The sequence below is a fragment of the Hippopotamus amphibius genome, chromosome 7 (genome assembly GCF_030028045.1).
Source record: "Hippopotamus amphibius kiboko isolate mHipAmp2 chromosome 7, mHipAmp2.hap2, whole genome shotgun sequence".
NCBI classification, from domain to species: Eukaryota; Metazoa; Chordata; class Mammalia; order Artiodactyla; family Hippopotamidae; genus Hippopotamus; species Hippopotamus amphibius.
In genome coordinates this window covers 71,780,748-71,799,916 of record NC_080192.1, presented here as the reverse complement: position 1 = coordinate 71,799,916, position 19,169 = coordinate 71,780,748, and the positions used below count along the sequence as shown (strand labels likewise).

The 19,169-nt window shown below is 52.4% G+C and overlaps 1 protein-coding gene across 1 annotated transcript in view; it reads right to left on the bottom strand.

Annotated features, from left to right (window-relative positions):
• Positions 1 to 512: 512 nt before the first annotated feature.
• PAX8 (paired box 8) overlaps positions 513 to 19,169 on the bottom strand; it is a 54,482-nt gene continuing 35,825 nt past the window's right edge. Inside the window, exons 9-13 of the mRNA XM_057743360.1 lie at positions 17,141 to 17,261; positions 16,479 to 16,685; positions 9,336 to 9,437; positions 2,711 to 2,797; positions 513 to 1,257 (exon numbers count right to left, since the gene is read on the bottom strand). Of these exons, the coding sequence (XP_057599343.1) occupies positions 1,181 to 1,257; positions 2,711 to 2,797; positions 9,336 to 9,437; positions 16,479 to 16,685; positions 17,141 to 17,261 (594 nt within the window). The 3' untranslated portion in view covers positions 513 to 1,180. The remainder of the gene's footprint in view (positions 1,258 to 2,710; positions 2,798 to 9,335; positions 9,438 to 16,478; positions 16,686 to 17,140; positions 17,262 to 19,169) is intronic.

Below are 19,169 nucleotides of genomic sequence, written 5' to 3'. Positions count from 1 at the left end.
CAGGCATGCACGGTCCTTCCAACGCCCGGCCCCAATGTGAGCTCACTGGCCACTGGGCTCTGAGGTTCTCTGGAGAAAACCCAGTCCCGGGATGCCACCTTCCCCAGCCAACCCCAAAGCCGGAGACCAAGAGTAATGGTTTATTGAGCTATGTGGCAATGGTGGGTTGTCTTTAAAAAAAAAAAAAAGAAGCATCAAGGAGAAAAGCCCGACATGACAGGGAGACGATTCACTGAGAGGAAAAGGGCAGCGTGACTCAACAGAGCCTCATTTACAGTATTTACAGTCAGGCCCGGGGGGCAGGAGCTGTGGGGGCCAGAGAGGGAACCTCCATGGCTGGCTTTGGGGGGATGTCTCAGCGTCTCTTCGGTAGCTGCGGGCTTGGCAGGGCTGCTGGGAGCGGCAGGCGGGTCCCCAGCCCTTGTACCTGGCTCTGCCCTGGGCAGGGCTGCCCCCCACCCCCAGGAGCCCGGGGTGCTTTGGAATGTCTGTTTCAAGCTGTAAGAGGCTGGGCTGCCTGCCAAGGGGTGCATCCACGGTGGGGCGCACTTGGGAGGATGGAGCTAGTGCATTCACAGCAGGAGGTAAAAGGAAGGCGGGTGACCACCTTGACCACAGGGTGGAGCTCCTGGTTGGCTGGACCCAGTGTTCAGCCCATGGCCAAGAGGCAGAAGCAGGAAGAGTCAAGCAGGCTGCATAGAGAAGGTGGTGCCTCTCAAGGTGGCGGCGAGGGAGCGCCTTCACGCCCGCTGTGGCTTGTGGGCTAGACAGAAGCGCTTAGAGCCCACGGCTGCTAGAGCGTGTCGGTGATGGAGCCAGAAAGGCGCCTCTGTGTGCCCCTGACCCCATCGTGGGCCCCGTGTGCCATCCCTCTCCAGCCCCTGGCCGTCCCCTCTTCTCTCCACATTTCTCCTCCAATTCTGTCTCTTCGCAATGGGACGGTTCCATACCCCTGGGACTCCTGCCCCTCATTAAGGAGTCCTGGAGGACAGTGTGGTCTTCTCCAACATCGTTCTGTCTCTCACGGTTCATTAAATCAACCACACAGGGAGGGAGCCGCGGTGCTGGATTTGTGGTTATTTTTCATGTAATAAATAAAGATTCCTTTGTGTGACTCTCTGGGGCCTGTCCCAGGCCGGGTCCTCCTGTTGCTCGGTCGCTCCCACGGTCCCCATGGCAACTACAGATGGTCAAAGGCCGTGGCGGTGGTGGGCGGCGCACTCGGCCTTGATGTGGAACTGTAATAATACGGGGGACCTGGACACAGCGGAGAAAAGAACAACAGCAGTGCTGGTCAGAAGGGGAAATTGCCCCACAGCCTCCCCCTGCTTTTGCTAACCTTGAAGACAACACAAGTTAATCATTGATCCCTGGGCCTATCTGATCATCAAAGATTAACTCCTCTCTGGCCCTATTTCCTCCTTCTCTGGCCTCACCTTTGAGTTTCTGGCCAGAAGGAGAACAGTGGCTTCTAGCCCCTCCCCCCACGACTCCTTTGACCTTCAACACCGTTGCATCAGGGAGAGGGCAAAAGAGAGTCGTTACATTTGGAACCCTGAAGAACCAAGTACACGCTGGGGGATCCCTGGGGCCTTCCCCGGCCCTGCCCAAAAGGTAGGCTGTCGGAGGATCTTCTTCTTAGGAACCAGGGCGATTGGGTCCTGACTGGTCAAGGGGGATGTGCCTTTGAGGGCCTCCACCGGGTGGCTCTGCACCCCTGCAGGATAGGCAGCCTGGGAAAGTTCCGTGGGAAGGGCACGTCTCAATGCCCTCATCCTTTCGGGCTAAGCTGAACTCATCTGGCAAAGATAGCCCAGGTCAGCAAGCCTCCTAGTCATTTCTGGAACATCAGGAGGTAATGGGAGGAGATGGGGGGTCTCGGGAATGGACAGTCCTGCCAGGCCTGTGATGGCGCCCTTGGGGTTGGCCGCACGGCACTGTGGCTTCTGTCTGGTTCAGGTCTGCTCCGAGACCCTCAAGGTCCTCCCTCAGGGAGACTCCAGGGGGATCCCTCACGTTCCCCAATTATGGGGCTTGGTCTTCTGAAAAGCCTCTCTACCTGGCCCAGGCCCGGGGGAGAGAGAGGTGATGAGCAGCCCCGCAGCTCACTCTCTGGACCTCCATCCTGAAGGGTGTCTGCATCTCAAGCCAAATGTCAGGAATGTGGTGGAACGGAGGATTTCTGCGTAAGGGCTCTGGTGCTGAATCATGAGTATTTCTGAGTCACTGAGATGGTTAATGTGGGCAACGGGATGGCGTTGTTTGCAATCAGCACGCTCCCTGGCAGGAGGGCAGCTGGCCCTCCCACAGGCGCCCCTGTGTCAGTGTCGGCAGCTGTGGGACTGTAAGTCCCTGAAGGCAGGGAGCCCCCTTCAAGACTTTTCTGGAGTCCACCGCCCCCCACCCCTTCCACCCCCAGCCATCCCAAAGCCTGAGCTCTGAATTTTACGCAAAACAAAGATTTAATAGACATGGCCTTGGGATGGAGAAGGGAGAGTGATGCACAGAAGTCTCTCTTTTTTCTGCCTCTGCCCCCAGGCAGCCTGGTACCCTGCCTTCCCTCTATTTGCTTGGATTATGGAGAACACCTGTCTTCCAGGGCCCTCCATCTAACTGGGACCTCCCAGCTCTCAGATAACTTTTGGCCCAGCCTTGCACCCCGCCTCGCCCCGCACAGCAGAGGGCCTGGGCGGCCCCAGAGGCGACTCACTCAGCAAGCTGGAGTTGGGGAAGCGCCAGGCCTCGCTGTAGGAAGAGTAGGGGGTGTGGCCGTAGGCGTTGCCAGAGTATTCGCTTCCTGTGGGAGGCACACAGGTGAGAGACACGTGAGGTGGACACAGCAGTGGAGGGCTTGGGATGGGGGGGGAAGGTCTGCATGGCTGGTATCCAGCGAGTCCTGCGGGTCAGTGGGAGCTCAGGAGGCCCCTCCATCCACCCTTCAGGGGCCCCTCGGTCTGCATCATTTGGGACAGTGCCTTTTCCGTCAGGGACCAGAGGTACTGCCCTGACAAGATCAGCCCTCACAGGAACCCCCTGAGGTAGATGTTATTATTACACCCACTTTCCAGATGAGGAAACAGAGGCTTGGGGATCTGCAGAAGCTCACACAGCTGGAGGGTTTGGTGGAATTTGGAAGCTGTGCTGTGACTCCAGGGCCCAGGTTCTAACCACTTCTGCTGCTGCTTGGACCTTCTGTAAAAAGGTCCTTCCAGGACGGGCCAATGGGAGTGAGAGGGGTTAGAGGCCATGGAAGGACTCAGTAAGTATAAACTTTGTAGCCTCCCTAAATATGGTTTGTTAGGGAGGGATATGTGTCTGTCTTAGTGGCGGGGGGGGCAGTGCTGAGGATGAAGGGGAGGAGGGGGAGGGGCCTGGAGGGCATCTGTGTCCTGGAACTTGCTCCGAAGAGACTCTTGTCCCATCTCAAATCTTCCACTTCAAGCAAACTCAGTGCACGATTCACACAAAGCAATGAGGTCACCTCTTCCTGTGAATGGACTCTTGGCTTCACCAAAGGAATCACTTACCAAAGAAATTACCTAAGAATTCCCTTAAATAACAAAGCAGACCACCGCAGTTATCGTTGGGACTCAGGACGGACTTAAAGTTGGCAAAACACTTTCCCACACACCATGCGCCTCTATTCTCACAACCTTCCTACGAGGCGCTCATCAATACTTGCCAATTTATAGAAGAGGAAATTGGAGTACAGCACGCGTGAGGAGCTGGCCTCAAATCACACAGCTGGGAAGTGGCAGAGCAGAAGTCGACCTGAGGACTCTTAACTCGAAATTCCAGATCATCCACTTATGTATTTAGGAGACCACTCCATCCGCAAAGCTAGGTTCCTGCCAACCCTGAGCTCCGGTGGACGTCCATACCGTCTTGCAGAACCTCATCTGCTGTTGAGAACCAAGGGCCTTCTATGGCTCCTGGTTTCCTTCCCAGACTCTGGAAGGGAGGCTCGAAGCTGCTTGGCTCTGGAGCTGGCCTGCCTGGAGCCAGATCCCCGTGACCCACTTCCTTGGACAAGTTACTGAACCTCTCTGAGCCTTGGTTTCCTCATCTATAAAATGGGGCAGATTACTGTCCCTATCTCATGGAGTTCTGGTGAGGATTCAGTTTGATAACACACATCAAATGCTTATGAGTACCATGCTTGGAATGTAAGAAGCAGTCAAGAAATGCCAGCTTTTATAATTTTCCCATTAGGTAGGCGCTAAAAGAAAGCTCACTGGTGGACTTCCCTGGTGGCACACTGGTTAGGACTCTGTGCTCCCAATGCAGGGGGCCAGGGTTCGATCCCTGGTCAGGGAACTAGATCCCACATGCATACTGTAACCGAGAGTTCGAATGCCACAACTAAGGAGCCGGTGAGACTCAACTAAGGAGCTCACCTGCTGCAACTAAGACCTGCTGCAACCAAATAAATAAATAGATATTTAAAAAAAAAAAAAAAAAAAAAGCTCAATATAACCTGACAGCAGTCATCCAACCAGTGTTAAAGCCTGAGTTGGGGTCAGTGGGGGCTGCTTCCCTGCCAGAGAAGAAGGCGATTGCACAGGAGGAATAGAAGCAAGGAGGAGGAGGAGCCTGAAGCAGAGGAAGGCTCCTGGGTCCTTGTCCAGGGAGTCAGTGATAGGCAGTAACACATGAAGTTCCTTAGGGGCAGGGACTAAGTCTAACATAGGTCAAATACACAACAAATACATGTAAAAAAAGCAAAGGGATAAAAACAGAAAGAAGAAACTAAGAAATGATCTCAACCAACCATTCACTTCACAAATGAAACTGCTGTCTAGAGAGGGAAAGATTTTTGCCCAAGACCACATGTTCCATTAGAACCCGTGTGAGGACCATGGTCTCTAGCATCTCCTCCAGCACTCCTTCTTGTATTCACAATGTGAGCTGCTCCATTTACTGCTGTTGTAGCCCTCACCTCCCTGGTTTCAGTGCATCCTCGGAGGAAGCCGATTCTACCTTGGCCACACAGCAATGCCCTCAGGCCTTGACCCCACCCCACCCAATGCCAACCTCAGCCGGCTCCAAAGGACAGGAAGAGAGGTGGAAAATCCAATGTATTTGCCCTCTCACTGTGTCACTTGCTCATGTATTCACTTATCCAACACACACTTACAGAGTACCTATCTGCTTTGGTCACATAGAGGCTGGAGTAGGGGTGGGGGCTAGGGAGGTGGTACACCCCTGGGTGCAGCATCTTCCCACCATCAGATCCGGCAACCCACCTGCAGCCACAGCAGATGAAACATCCCTGCACCCATGAAAGGCCAACCCATCCTCTTTACTCTGCATCCCACCCCACTCACCTTTCCAAGGATTTGGGCCCTACCATTTATCCCTTCTCTTTATGCTTTATCACCATCTCCCTTTCCAATCCATCACTCCCTTAGCCAGCAAACGTGCTCTGCCATTTTCTCTTTTAAAAATCCTCTTCTTACCCCACATCTTCTCCAGCTACCAGCCCTTCTCTGCTCTCTGGTCTCTGCCCTCACCACCTCAGCCCCCTCCAATCAGGCCAATGCTGATCCCCTCAAATCCCCACACCCTCTACCCCAATCACTTCAACCATGTCCATCACTCCCCTCAACCTCTTAGCCTACTTTGATTCAATTCATCACTCCCTCCATGCCTTTGGGTTTCATGATGCCAGTTCTCCTGGTTTTCCTCCTAACCCAAGGGCCTTTCCTACTCACTGGCCTCGCAGGTTCCTTCTCTGCTGCATCTTTAAATGTTGAAGAAACCCAGGGCTTAGTTTGTGAGCCTTCTGTGATTTTCCATTCACATTCTTTTCCTAGTAATCTTGTGTAATCCCTTGGCATTAAATAACAGCTCTGTACAATGGCTGAAATTTATGCCCTCGTCAGGATTCTTTCCTGACTTCAGACCTACATCATGGGCTTACTGACATATTAAACTGGTTATCTAGGAGGCGTCTCAATCCTAATATGGCCCAATAGGATGCTCGACTTCCACATGCCAAATACTCTACCTCTTCCTCTTCTAATCTCTCTAACATACACTTGCCACCACCATCCAGGCTGTTCTCCAAGCCCCAAACTAAGGAATCATCCCTGTTTCCTCTGTCATTGAACCCCTTCGGCCAATTCACTAGTAAGTGCTGTTGGCTCTACCACCAAAATACACCCTCAGTGTCTCTTTTCTCCTCCTTCCCTGCTACCTCCATGGCCCATGCCACTGTCATGTCCTGTATGAACCACTGCAATTGTCCTTCAATTGGTCAACTGGTCTCTGTGCTTCCTCTTTTGACTGTCTACAATCCGTTTTCCCAGGGACCTGAGTAGTCTTAAAATTTGACTCATCCACAGACAACATCTCCTCATTCTGTAGTGCTTTTCCCACTCACTCACTGTTCTCAGATATACTCACCCTCTTTCTGTATGTCATCATGCTAAACTAGTTCCTGCCTTGGGGCCTTTGCACTTGCTGTTCTTTTGGGCTGGGGATGGTCTGCCCCAGTTTATCAGTTGGTTGACCACTCTGAACACCTTCTCAGAGAGGCCTCTCCTGATCACTCGATCTAAAGTAATCTTCTCTCCCAGTGGCTCTTTATTGTATCATCCCATTTTATTGTCTTCTCAGTGTTTATCACGCTCTGACATTATCTTGTTTATTCACTCATTGACTTGTTTACTACCCATTTTTCTCCACTATTAGGCTGTAAGCTCCATGAACAGAGGGACCTGTCCTGTTCACTGCTATATCCCCAGCATCCCATAACACAGATCCTCAACCACTATTTGTTAAGTGAAAAGTGGTGAATGGATGGAAGGTTGCAAGGATGGTTGAAGGGGTGGATAATGGACAGATGAAAGAATGGATATATGAAAAGATGTATGGAAGGATGGATAGAAGGATGGAGAGATGCAAGGAAGGATGGATGAAGGAAGGATGAATAGAAGGATGAATGATAGAAGGATGGGAGAATGGATGAGAAGATACATGGATGTATGTCAAAATGTGTGTAAAGACGAGTGGGTGGAAAGATGGAGAGGTGAATGGGTGGATGTATCTATCAGAGTTGTCAGTTCAACTCCAGAGCTGGTAAGAGGGTCATTAACTGTATTAACAGGACAGGAACAACAACAATTAGAAGGCACTACAGAAGATGAATGGACAAGAGAAACCTGTGCCCTGGTCCAGTTCCTACGTTGCTCTCCTATAGCCTGTGTCGTGACTTCTGGTGTGGCGGGAGGCAGCGTAGTGTAGAACGCTAGATGTGAAAGAACGCTAGATTTGAAATCAAAAGAATTGTGTTTGAACAACCCAGCCACTTAGTATGGTTATGACCCCGAGCAGACCACTTGGCTTTTCTAAGCTTGCTTCCTCATCTACATAAAACTAAGATCATACCAGCTTCCCAGGCTTCTGGTGAGGATTAAACGAGAAATAAACTTGTATCTATGAATGGCCAGGTACTCAGAAAGTGCATGACAAATGATCTCTTCTTTCCTTCCACAACTGATGGAAGAATGTCATTGGTATGCCTTTCTCTGAGCGTTCTGTATGCATCTAGCACACAGCAGGTGCTCAGTGAAGGTTTGATTTTAATGGACGGAATCTCCCTTCAGTCAACTAGGAGATTGTAACCACCAGTAAGAGATGGACAAGTAGTTTTTCTACCAAAGAATTCCTTAAGAATTCATTTACACCTTGGAGTTACTAGGAACCAGGGCATGCATTTAAATAACACTGCATTTCCTGAAAGCTGTTTTGCATGTAACTTACTGGGAGCCCATCCACCTCCCCAGGCAAGCCCCTTCCTGGAATTCACTTGCACTCTCTGCTGTACTTGTGTTACTTCTTTTTCTTTTTTCCAGAACACCCACTCAGGATGAGGTCTTTATGGAAACAACCTGGGGGCCTTTGATGAGAGGCCCAAGCCTTCCAGCTACCTCACAGGTCAGCTCCGGGCCCCAGGCACCCCTTGCCCCGGGCCGGCCCCGGGGAATGATTCATAATTAAGAGAAAAGCCCTGTACTTTGCGTCTCTTCCTCCTCCTCTCAGCAGGCGGCGGGGAAAGGTGCAGAGGTTGGAAGGGGGTTGGGGGAGCTGAAGGGAGCCTGGGATTTTGATTGAGAGGCCTCATTATCCACACTCTTAAAAAAATAACCGCATCTTTTCCTTTTTTATCTTGACCAATCTCATTTCACGCTCCAGAAGAGGAAGGGAGGGAGGGAGGGAGTCTGGGGCCAGGAGGGAGAGAGGAGTCGGTATTCTGTATTTTCAACGCTGCATTAAGCACATTGCCACGGTAACCGGGCAGCAACAAGTGCCAGCTCAGCGGGTTCCCAGGGAGCGCAGGGCCTCCTTCCCTCCCTCACTCCTCCCTCCCCTCCCTTTGCCCAGGAGAACCCAGCCCACCTGCCTTGCACAGGGCACTAGAGTGGGTGGCTGGTAAAGAATAACCCCTGCCAGTGGGGCAGGGAAGCAAGCCTGGGTGAACGCCTTGAGTCTCTGGAGTCAGGGCCGGGGAGGCTGGTCCAGGGCTGGCAGGAATGTCACAGATGCCCTGATGCAGAGCCCCTTCCAGGAGCTCCATGTCCTCAGGCCTCTCTGGGCAGTGCAAATGGCTCTATTCTACCCTATCCATCCTTGGGTCCTTCCTATATGGTTCCTAAAAGAGTGCGACTCGCCCAAAGAAACTCTCATTGTCCTCACTTGTCTAGACCTTGATACCCCAGGTCACTGCTGCGTGGTGATCACAGTGGTGGACAAAGGGACCCAAATGACTGGCAGGGAGTATCCCAGGGCAGTCCAAGTGTTGACAGAGAAATACTCACAGCTCGTCTCATCTGACACTCTGTAGTACCCACACTCGGGCCGTGGGTCCTGCCCACGCAGGGTTGAGCGAGTGTGAGGTGTGAAAAAGGATATATTTCAACCATCCTCATGGCCATCAGCACCAACACCATTCAGACTCAGAGTTTACAGAAAGGGTAAACTGGGATTCATCAGGGATAAATAACTGGGAGACCATGGGTTGCTTAAAGGTTGGGCTTAGGTTTAGCCCAGAGGGCTCTCCATTAGGGCTCATTGACTCCCTGGAAGAAGTGGCAGAGCTCAATTTGAACACAAGTCTGTCTCAGCCCCTCCCTTTTCCTCATGGTGGATAAAACGGGAGCATCTGGGAAGAAGGGGGCTGAACTGAGGAGAATGAGGAGCCAGGAGTGCACTGAAGTCTTTTCTCCAGGCATTGACGAGAAGATGCAGCCCTCGGTCCACCCTTCATTGCCCTTCGGGAAGTCTACTTCCTCTTTGCAATGCTTCCCCTCCTGCCCGGCCCCTCCCCTTACCTGCCACCATGCCTGCGATGGCAGAAGAGGCATAGCTGCCCTGTCCACTGGTGGGGATGTGGGGTGGGTATCCAGGCAGCGTGGGCCCCACCATCTCTCGCCCTGGAAAAATACAGCAAAGCATCGTCATCAGGTGGGCTGTTGTGGGCTCTTGTACTTACTGTCTTGCTCCTCTGAGGCTCAGCAAGCCTTCCCTCTGCCATTCCCACTCTCTCCCAAGCCAGTCTCCAAACCCACATCCCCCCGTCTCCTTCCTCCTCTGAGCCCAAGCTCCTCTCTCCTCGGCTGGCCCTGACCAGGCCACAGGCTCCACCACGCAGGGGCTCCTGGTTATTGCAGTCCTCTGCTGTGCCCTGGTTTCCAATGATTTTATTTACATGAATCTTATTCATCTATAAAAATGTCACGGTATTGGGGGGAGGCTGGGTCTCTGTGGTACTCCACGGCATCCACATAGCAGCCGGCACAGCTTGGCCTAAATAAATACGTTAGAAGCCACTGGATTCACAGCTCACACCCTTGCAGCCCCAGCTCTGAGAACCAAGAACAAGGCCCTATGAGGGGATGGCAAAGGTGCCACCTGTTGGCCCAACACTCTCCTTTTCCGGACCCGTGGCAGACATTGCTAATCAATCACAGCACTCTTTGCTGCTGAGCCAGCGGGAGGTTCCTGCTAACTCAACCTGGCCTTTCAGGTGCATACAGCCTATCAGAACTGCAAGAGACATGAAACGTATTGCCTATTCCCGACCTGGAAAGGAGATGTGGGCTGACAGACAGTGTTTACACATGCCCATGAATCACTGACATCTGTCCATGACATTCCTGAAAAGAACCATTTTCAGCAAAACATCTCTCTGTTTATCTATAATTTGTGGGTAACACCCCGGCCTTGGGGTCACAGAGCATGCTCTGTGAAGTCCTGATTTCCCTGGCCCTGCCTCTCCTCTGCATCAGGTGTTCAAACCTTCCCATTCCGGAGACCCCGCTTGACCTGGTGAGTTTCTCTACAACTACACCATGTCCCACAACCACAGTCCTCCACCCACATCCCTTCTTCCATTGCCCCACCTCCTGCAGGCCCATGAGATTCTCCCTCACCCAAGGATTCTTGGCTAGGTAACAAGACATCCTGTTCTGCCCAGGTCTGCCCAGGTTATGAACACTGTCCCAGAATATTTATCAATAATGCCCATTTCACTCTCAAAACGCCCCAGTTTGAATGATGAAATTATTTGCTTGTCCTCGTTCTTGGTGATGTTTACAAGGTTTCTCAGCCTCAGCCTTATTGACAAGTGGGGCCAGATAATTCTCTGTGGGGGGGCTGTCCTGTGCATTATAGGATGTTGGCCGGCATCTCTGGGGTCTACCCGCTAGATGCCAGTAGCAGTTCCCATTTGGTGTGACAATCTGAAATGTCTCCAGATATGGTCATATGTCCCCAGTGGGGCAAAATCACTTCTGAATGATAACCACTGTGTTAGATTATCACCATTTTACCTTTTTCACACTGGGGGCTACCTTTCCTCCTAGGAGTTACATGGGCTCCCTGTGAGTCCCTGTCAACCAACTCACCAAGTCCACCCCTCCATGGCACTGCTTGTCCAACTTTCCTCCCATTGGTTCTCTCTGAGGTCCTTCATATCTCAGCCCCTCCAGCGGGTGACTAGTAACAATGGAAGGGAAGGTCCCTCACATGGAACTCTATAAATTGTCAATACAGCAGGAAGTGCCTCCTTATCTCTATTTCTAGAGATTCCCTGGAGAAAATTCATTCATTCGACAAACACTGATTGAGTAACTCTGATACCCGAGGCACTTTTCAAAGCCCTTGGGGATACAGCAGTAAGCAAGAATGCTAAGTTAGCAAGGCTAGGCACTAAATCAAGATGAGGATAGACTGGGATGGGCATTGGAGCCAAGTCCAAGTCGGAGGCGGGGGTGGTCAACGAATAAGCCCAGGCCTACTGGACTTCTGCCCTTCCTTGGAAGGGCAGGGTCTAGGAACCAGAGGACTTTGGTCCTTATTCTGCTTCTACAACTCATTTTCCAAGTGCCCTTAGACCAGCCACCTCCATGCCCCAAGCCTCAGTTTCTTCACATGCAAAACGGGGGGAAAAAGAAAAGCCTTACACCTTATTACTATTACCATAATGTTGTCACCAAAATTCAGAGCTAAGGTTTCACACCACAGGTGCACGTTGATTCGCCCAATGGACACATTCCATAAATTGTTACGTGTCAAGGGAAACCTTGTAGAATAAAACCTATTGGAAAGGGGCCATGGGTTCATTATTTAAATCTGTGTGAGTATTTTGGAAGAAATGAACACCACCCCCTAATTTCCTCCTTTGTTTGAGTATAACATCCAGCGGTGGTTGGTGCTGGACCAAACAGAAAGGAACCCACTGGAATTCGACTGATGGGTTCAGTTCACTTGACACAGGCCTGAACAAATGAGGGCTTGGCAACACAGATGAGGGAAGGGGAAATTTAGTATATTCAGAAGGAAAGGGAGAAGCAGGCAGAAGATATACCAAGGGAAAATCTGATCTTCCTTCGAAGAAGACTGCAATACGATCAGCTCTCAGACTCAGCCCCTGGTCAGCGACCAGAGCCCATGAGAGGCCAGGAGTGACATGAAGTCTGTGTGGGCAGGACAAGGACAGAGGGTGGACGTGACATGAGTAGGAGAGTGATCGAAGAGGGTGGTGGCTAATTCAGGCCTGATGCCTTTTCCCTTTCCTCTTCCCTCCCTACTTCAGAGACAGTGGCAGACAGACACACAGACAGACAGATGGACAGACAGACATCTAGGTCCAGATTGTGGCTGAGGAACAAAGTACTTAATCTCCCTGACCCGCATCTTCCTGTCTGTTTCATGAAGAGCTAGGCTAGATGAGAGACTATAAATTGGGTTCACTTTAATTAATATTTGATTGATTGGTAGGGGCTTCCTGGTTCACTGTGTTGAGAAGGATCCTGAGGCTGCATCTGTGTCTGCCGTGACTGGGGTTGGTGGACTATCTTGGCTCTCAGGCCACCTATTGGCTAGGGCTGGCCTAGGTGCTCTACAGGGCTCTTTCCTGCCCTGGAGCCCTGTGGTCCCACATTCTCCTTCATTCTACTCTTACCCTGTCCCTTTCCATCACCTGGTCCTTCTGCTTCTTGAGCTCTGCAGCTCAGCGGGCAGGGCCTCAGGGCACAAGCTCCCTTCAAGCCACAATTTAATTTAGTTACAGTTGCCCTCACGGCTCTCGTCTCATGAGAGCTAGTCCCCAGATTGCACTTGGAAACTGAATTCATCGGCCTCACTCCCCTGTATTCTGAGATTTTTAATCTTTGTCTCCCTTTAGTCACCTAATTTTCTCCCAGCGAGATGGAGGTTTCTGAGTCAGATGCTGGAGTAGGCTCTGGAAGCCTTCCTCCACTGAAACTTGGCCCCCTTGAAAAGCCTGCTGAAGCTGTCTTCAGGACGCCCTTCACCCAGGCTCTGTACCAGCAACTTTCCCATCAGTCCCACGACTCTGCTTCAATCCCTTAAATATGTGCTTTCTTCCCCCAAAGCCAAGGACTTTGCCACCTTCTTCGAAACGAAACCACAGAAGCTATAAGGTAGAAGAACTCCTTCACAGCCTATTTTATGGACTGAATTGATTTTTATGGCTCTTCACCATAACTTTATTTTTGGTTTGTAATTCCATCTCCTCTGCATTCAAATATACTTCCAATATAGTCCTATTTTTAAGAAGCTGATGTAGACACAGGTCTATATGGATGGGCTGGGAAGTGGGGTTCTAGAAGAAAACACGAGCGCCCCAGAAATATTGGTAAATATTCTAAATATCGGCAAAGGCCAGGATCAGAAAACCAGGACTTGAAGGAATTCTGAGGGTAGAGGTGATTTCAGACCATTTAATCGGTCCCCTTTGATGTTCGCCCTCTACGTGACCTCTTTTCAACTCCTTATCTTGCTCTGATAGCAAGGAGAATTTATGGCAATCCAGAAATCTCTTTGGCAGGATTAAATATAATTTTGCACAAAAGGATGGAGGCGGGTAACAGGCTCTTTGATGATAAAACCAAAGCCAGGGCTTTCTCAGCAGCTGGAGCAGCCAGGACAAGGGCAGCCTCAGTATTGCTCTCGGCCAGCGTGCTGGGACCGCAGACGGGGGCATCTGATGGGAACTGGGAGGAGCGTGAGGAGCAATCCTCCTGGTCCCCAAAGCCTGAGGTTTCTTCTTTCTTGGCTGATTAGGGAGAAGCTGAGACCCAGAAAAAAACCGTCCCAGAAATTGCACTAGCAGAGCTGCAGGGCTGGGAGGGGACTTGACCCGGGGAGGCAGGCAAAGACTTGGAGGGAGGCGGCAGGGTACGTAGGAAGCTACTCAGAGGAGGAGAGCTGGGAGGGTTCATGTAGGTGATGGATTATGGGATGAAAATCTACCTAGTCTTCCTCCCTCTCCCCTGTCTGCAGCACCATTACCTCGGATTACTCAGGTCTTGGCTCCCTTTTTTTTCTCTCAAATTCATCTCTTACTCCCTTGAATAGGTTTCTAGCCCCAAGACTCTTGAGATCATTCCCCTCCTTTTTTTTTTTTTTTGGCCGCACTGTACAGCTTATGGGACCAGAGGCTGAACCCAGGCCTTCGGCAGTCCTAACCACTGGACCACCGGGGAATTCCTAGATCATTCCCCTCCTAATCTGCTTTCTCCCTGCCGTGTTCCCCCAGTCTGCTCACCGTGGCTCAGCCACATGGTAGGTATTCAGGTCCAATCTTGACCAGAGGCTGCAGGGGGACAGTCTTTCCGGAGCTCCAGGCCAACATCTGGGCTCAGCACGGACACCAGCCATCATGGACCTTGTGCCTGAGCCACGGGGCAGGCCTTGACTTACCTCCTGGTCCTGGCAACCTCCTGAACCTGGCCCCTCCAAGCTTGGGCACTGCTTGCTCTTCTCAGAGCCCCTGCCTCTGTGCTGCCTCTTCGGCCCTCAGGCTGGGCTCCACAGCCTTCACGGGGTCACACCCTGCACATCAGCATCACCTGGGCCTAGCTCTGGGGGCCACCTGCCTGAACGACCACCGGGTGTCTGCTGCCCGCTGTTTCGTCCCACGGGGGGATGACTATCCAGTCCTGCAGCCGGCCTGGAGAGAGGGCATGTCCGTTAAACTAAGAGCTCAGAGAAGTTGGGAACATCACCCCTGATTCAATTGCACGTTGGCTGGGGGTTGCCTGAAGCCCCAAAAGGGTGGCAGGGAGTGGGGAGAAAGTGTGAGGGCTTTCAGGCAGGGACTTTGCCCTGGGCTGTTCCAATCAGACTTCACACCACCACCCAGGTCTGTGCTCTACTATATCTGCTTCCCACTGCCCTCTGTCCTTCCTGCCCCTCTCTGGCTGGCCCTGCCAAGCCTCTCGGAGCTTCCACAGTAATTGAAGAACGGCTCCCCATCACCCCACGCTTCACTCACACCCTCATCCCTTACCTGCCTCATCATGGCCCTCCCGGCGCCGGCCCACCATGCACACGAAGCAGGCAGCCTTGCCCGGTGACGGGCCAGTCCACCCCACAGTGGATATGAGTCTCTTCTCCTCCCCCCTCCCTCCCTCCCCATCCCATTCTCTCTGGCTGACATCACTTCACTCAGCTCACAGATTTTTCTTCTTTAATCACTTTGGTCAAAACAAATGACCCATCTCCGCTGACTTCACCCTCTTTTGAAATTCTGCACTGAGTCAACACTTTCCTCCTTGCTTCAGACCCTTAAACACTGCCTCTCTGCCCACACACTGGGCTTCCTTTATGAACCCTTTGCCTCTGTGCCCATCTCTTCGAAGAGGACTTTCCTCATTAGACGCAGGGATGCACAGAGGAAAGGAAAAAAACCCTAGGTGCCAGACAGACATAAAATGTAGAGACAGTTATAAGAAAGGGTCAATGAACTTGAATAAGATGACCTTGCGGTCCCTCTGGGCGGGCAGAGGTCTGGTTCTTTTGGTGCAGTGATTTTCAAGTCCAAGGGCTTTGTGTGGGCAGAGCCCCTACTTCAGACAGAGCAGCTCTTCATTTGTCTGGTTTGCATACCTGGCTTCTGTCAAAGCTTTCGTTTCCAGAGAATGTTTCGAGGCCCAGCAAGTTTGAAAACCACTGGTCCAACAGGGCTGGCCCACTCCTGGCTTCCTCCATGGGTCCTGGTTCAATGCCTGGACCCACATCTGAAATAGTCTCATGTCTGTGGCGGCCCTTCAGATATCTGAAGACTGTCAGGGGTCTCTGCCCCCACGGCCCCACCCCTCACGGCACCTCAGGCCTTCTCCCTGCCCAAGCCAAAGAATTCTGACTTTTTCAGCCACTGCTCAGACCCTGGCTAGACAGGCTTTTGTCCTTCTGCCAGGGAGATGCAGTTCTGCTGGGGTCTGACCCACAGGGTGCACGCCAGCCAGTCCTCACCGTGGTCCTCTTCAGGGCCCTTGGCCAGGCCCTTCTCCCCGGGTCTGCTGCCCATCAGTGCAAGGAGAGATTTGCTTTACGTGCCCCTAAGGTGCCTCCAGCTTTAAATGTTTTGAGTTGGCTGAGGTTCCTGATAGGAGGTCCCTGCTCCCCCATCTCTTGGTCTGGTGAGTCACTCTGTTTGAGTGTCCTCCAAGGGTGACACTTTGCTGGGCACAAGGAGAGTTACACTATCGAGACCCCACTGGGACTGACCCTCTGTCTTTAGAAATTTGATCCAGAATTTGGCTCTCAAAGCCAATGCCTCTCTCCCTCCAAAGTTTTCTTTTTTTCTTCTTTAGTATTTTTTACCCAGACCAAGGATTCGGGGCTTTGCTGAGCCTGGCTCCTGGCCTTAGGGTCCCGTCTCCGCCATGGGGTCTTGGGGCGAGGTTCTGGAAATCCGCCTGGCACCCCACTTCCGGGCACCCCCAGAATGCCTGCCCCTCCCACCGCCTGACTCTGCAGGCTCAGAGGACCGCATCTTGGCACCTCCAAAAACTGCCGGAGGAAAGCGGGAATGGGGTGATTGTGGAGAGGAATGGGGGCCAGAGACTGGGCTGGACCCACAGCAGGGCACCGGCGGCCGGCCCCGAGGACCCACCCTCCCGCCCCCCGCGATGGCTGCACGGCCCGGGACCTCCCTGTCGTACCTGAGAGGAGGGCCTGGCCCGTGAACTGCCCGTACACGGAGGCAGCATGGGGAAAGGCATTGAAGGGCGGGACCGAGGCACCGGCTGGGACCCCGGAGCCGACTTGCTGCAGATCCAAAAAGGCGGAGCTAGATAAAGAGGAAGGGGTGGAGCTAGAACTGGACACCTCGGGGGTTTCCTGCTTTATGGCGAAGGGTGAATGAGGATCTGCCGGAGGGAGGGAGACAACAAGGAGAGAGGGGTGTGAGATGATGGGGTGGAAACATGCAGAAACCAAGCCATGAGATGCGAGAGGGGTGCGGCGGCGCGGGGCGGGCTGGCGGGCGGACTCCTCCCTGAGGCGGGCCGTGGGGGGCGGCGGGCGGGGCTACGCGGTGTCCCTCTGGTGGGTGAGGAGGGGAGAGGGCTGCTCTACCTCCCTGCTGTGCCTCTGCGAGTGTAGACGCGGGCTGCGTGTGCCCCGCGCTGGGGGGCAGGCGGAGGAGGCGCCGTTGATGGAAGGCGAGACCCTCTGGACCCACCTGGAGGCCCAGCCAGCACAGCTCCCTCTCCTCTCCAGGCCCGGGCCCTTAACACCTTCCTCCTCTCCATCGGCCAGCTCTGCCCTCCAGCCCATCCTCGCAGCTGGGACCACATGGCCCAGGAGATTCTGGGCATCGTACCTGCCACCACGGGGTAGGTCTGATGAGTGGAGAGGTTGCGCCCCAAGGGTGTATTGGAAGGGGTCAGGGTGGCCTTCCCGTCGTCCAGGGCGCTGTTGAGCAAGGGCAGCGGGTAGAGGCCCTGGAGAACAAAAAGAAGTCAGCGCACAGAGCCCTGGGTGGCAGGCCCACCTAGAGACCCCGCAGCGCAGTATCTCCCCAGGAAACACTCCCTTCCCCTGTCCCCTCTTCCCACCCAATCTCGCCTCCACTTAGCCTGCTTAATTGCCTCTTATTCGCTGACTCACAGCCCTTCTGTTTTTCTCCCAGCCCCAGGCTCAGGTCTTTCCCTTCTGCAGCCCCACAATTCAATGTCGGCTGGTGGCGCGCGGGCCAGGCACAGAACAGAGCGGTTCCTTCCAAGGACCACGCCCTGGCTGGACGCTGGGCTCCTTTCTGGTCTCCTCACCCTGTCTGGGCCCACAGAGAACAGGATGCAGGGCAGGGGCAGTTGGCACGCGGGACTGTTCAGGGTGCTTTGTTGCATTCATTCATTGACTCTTCTCCAGATCGGAAATGCAGGCACAGAGAGGTTAAGAAACATGCCACACTCCCATAGGGGACAGACCCAGGATTTAAACCCCAGGGGTCTAGCTCCAGGGCCCATGGTCTCAACCGCTGCTCTGCGGTGGATACCATCATGACCACTTCTTATATTTGCAGAGAGTGGACATTAGACTTTGCCTGTGTTATCCCGATCTGTTGGCCCCAGCAGCCCTGTGATGTGGGCGAGCAATATTATGTCTGTTTTATATGTTAAGAGCCTGAAGCCCAGAGAGGTCAATGTCCCAGGTGTGTATGAGACAGGGACTAAACCGAGGACATCAGTTCCTGACCCAGGTGCTTTCTCCTTCAGTAAAATGACAGACCTGATACCCTAGCAGAATGCATGGGTTTCTTCCCTTCTCTCTCCACATCCAAGCAAATATAAATGTGCACATTCAGCTTGAAGATGATACTTGGGATTAATTTGTTTAAAAACTTCTTTATCAGGTACCTGGGGGCTTTCTTTGTTAAGACCTCATTTTAGACTTCACCCAGCCCTCCCCTGACATGAGCGGGCCATCTCCTAAGATGCTCCCTCCAAGAAGAACTTGTTCAATTAAAGGCAAGGTACATCACCCCTCACCATGACTCCCTCCCACCAGGGCGCGAGACAGCACACACCTGCTCCTCCCCCCCGCCCCCGTGTGAAACACATATGTCACCAGTGCGCTATGTGAACTAGTATGCACAACTGAAATCAAGGCTTGCTCCGTGGTTACATAACAGCTCCTCTAAAGGGAATTGCTTTCAACGATTTCCATCGAGCCGGGTTCTCCAAGGAGCCACAGCACTTTCTGGTTGCGTGCCGGGCACTTCTGGAAGCTGCAGTCAATAATGGAGGCCACAAGGGCACCGTTATCGTGTAGTGGCAATTACTGACTAAATGGTGCTCTGGTTCCATGCCTTCCGAGGGAGCTTCCTGCTTCTAGGCAGGATGTAGTTGCTTAGAGCCTGACTTAATGAAATTGAACAAAATGCCTGATTTGTAGAAAGTGTAAGAAAAGTTTAAAATGCTTTATGGATGTGTCAATTTGATGCCAAATACCTTCTCAAGATCCTATAGCTTTCTAAAATCTAGGCAATTCAGTGAAAAACAGACAAACCTATATAGTCAGACATTTTGGTGATGTGGCACTGAATGGCTTAAACATTCCCATGATGACTGGATTTCTCACTGGGATTGAACTTGAATTGGGGTGCGGAGGGCACAAGGCTTTAGGACTTGGATGAGTTTGAGCCCTGGTTCTGCAATGACCAGCCAAGTAGTCTCCTTGACCAAAGCTGATGCAAGGATTAAATGAGATTTTATACACCTACATTAGTCCAGGATGCTTGGTAACACACACACTCAATAAATAGCCATTTCAGAGTTCTGTGAAGTCATAAGCTCCCCAATTCTGGAGTCTCTGTCTTCATAATATTCACATTCTGTGGATCTGCTTCT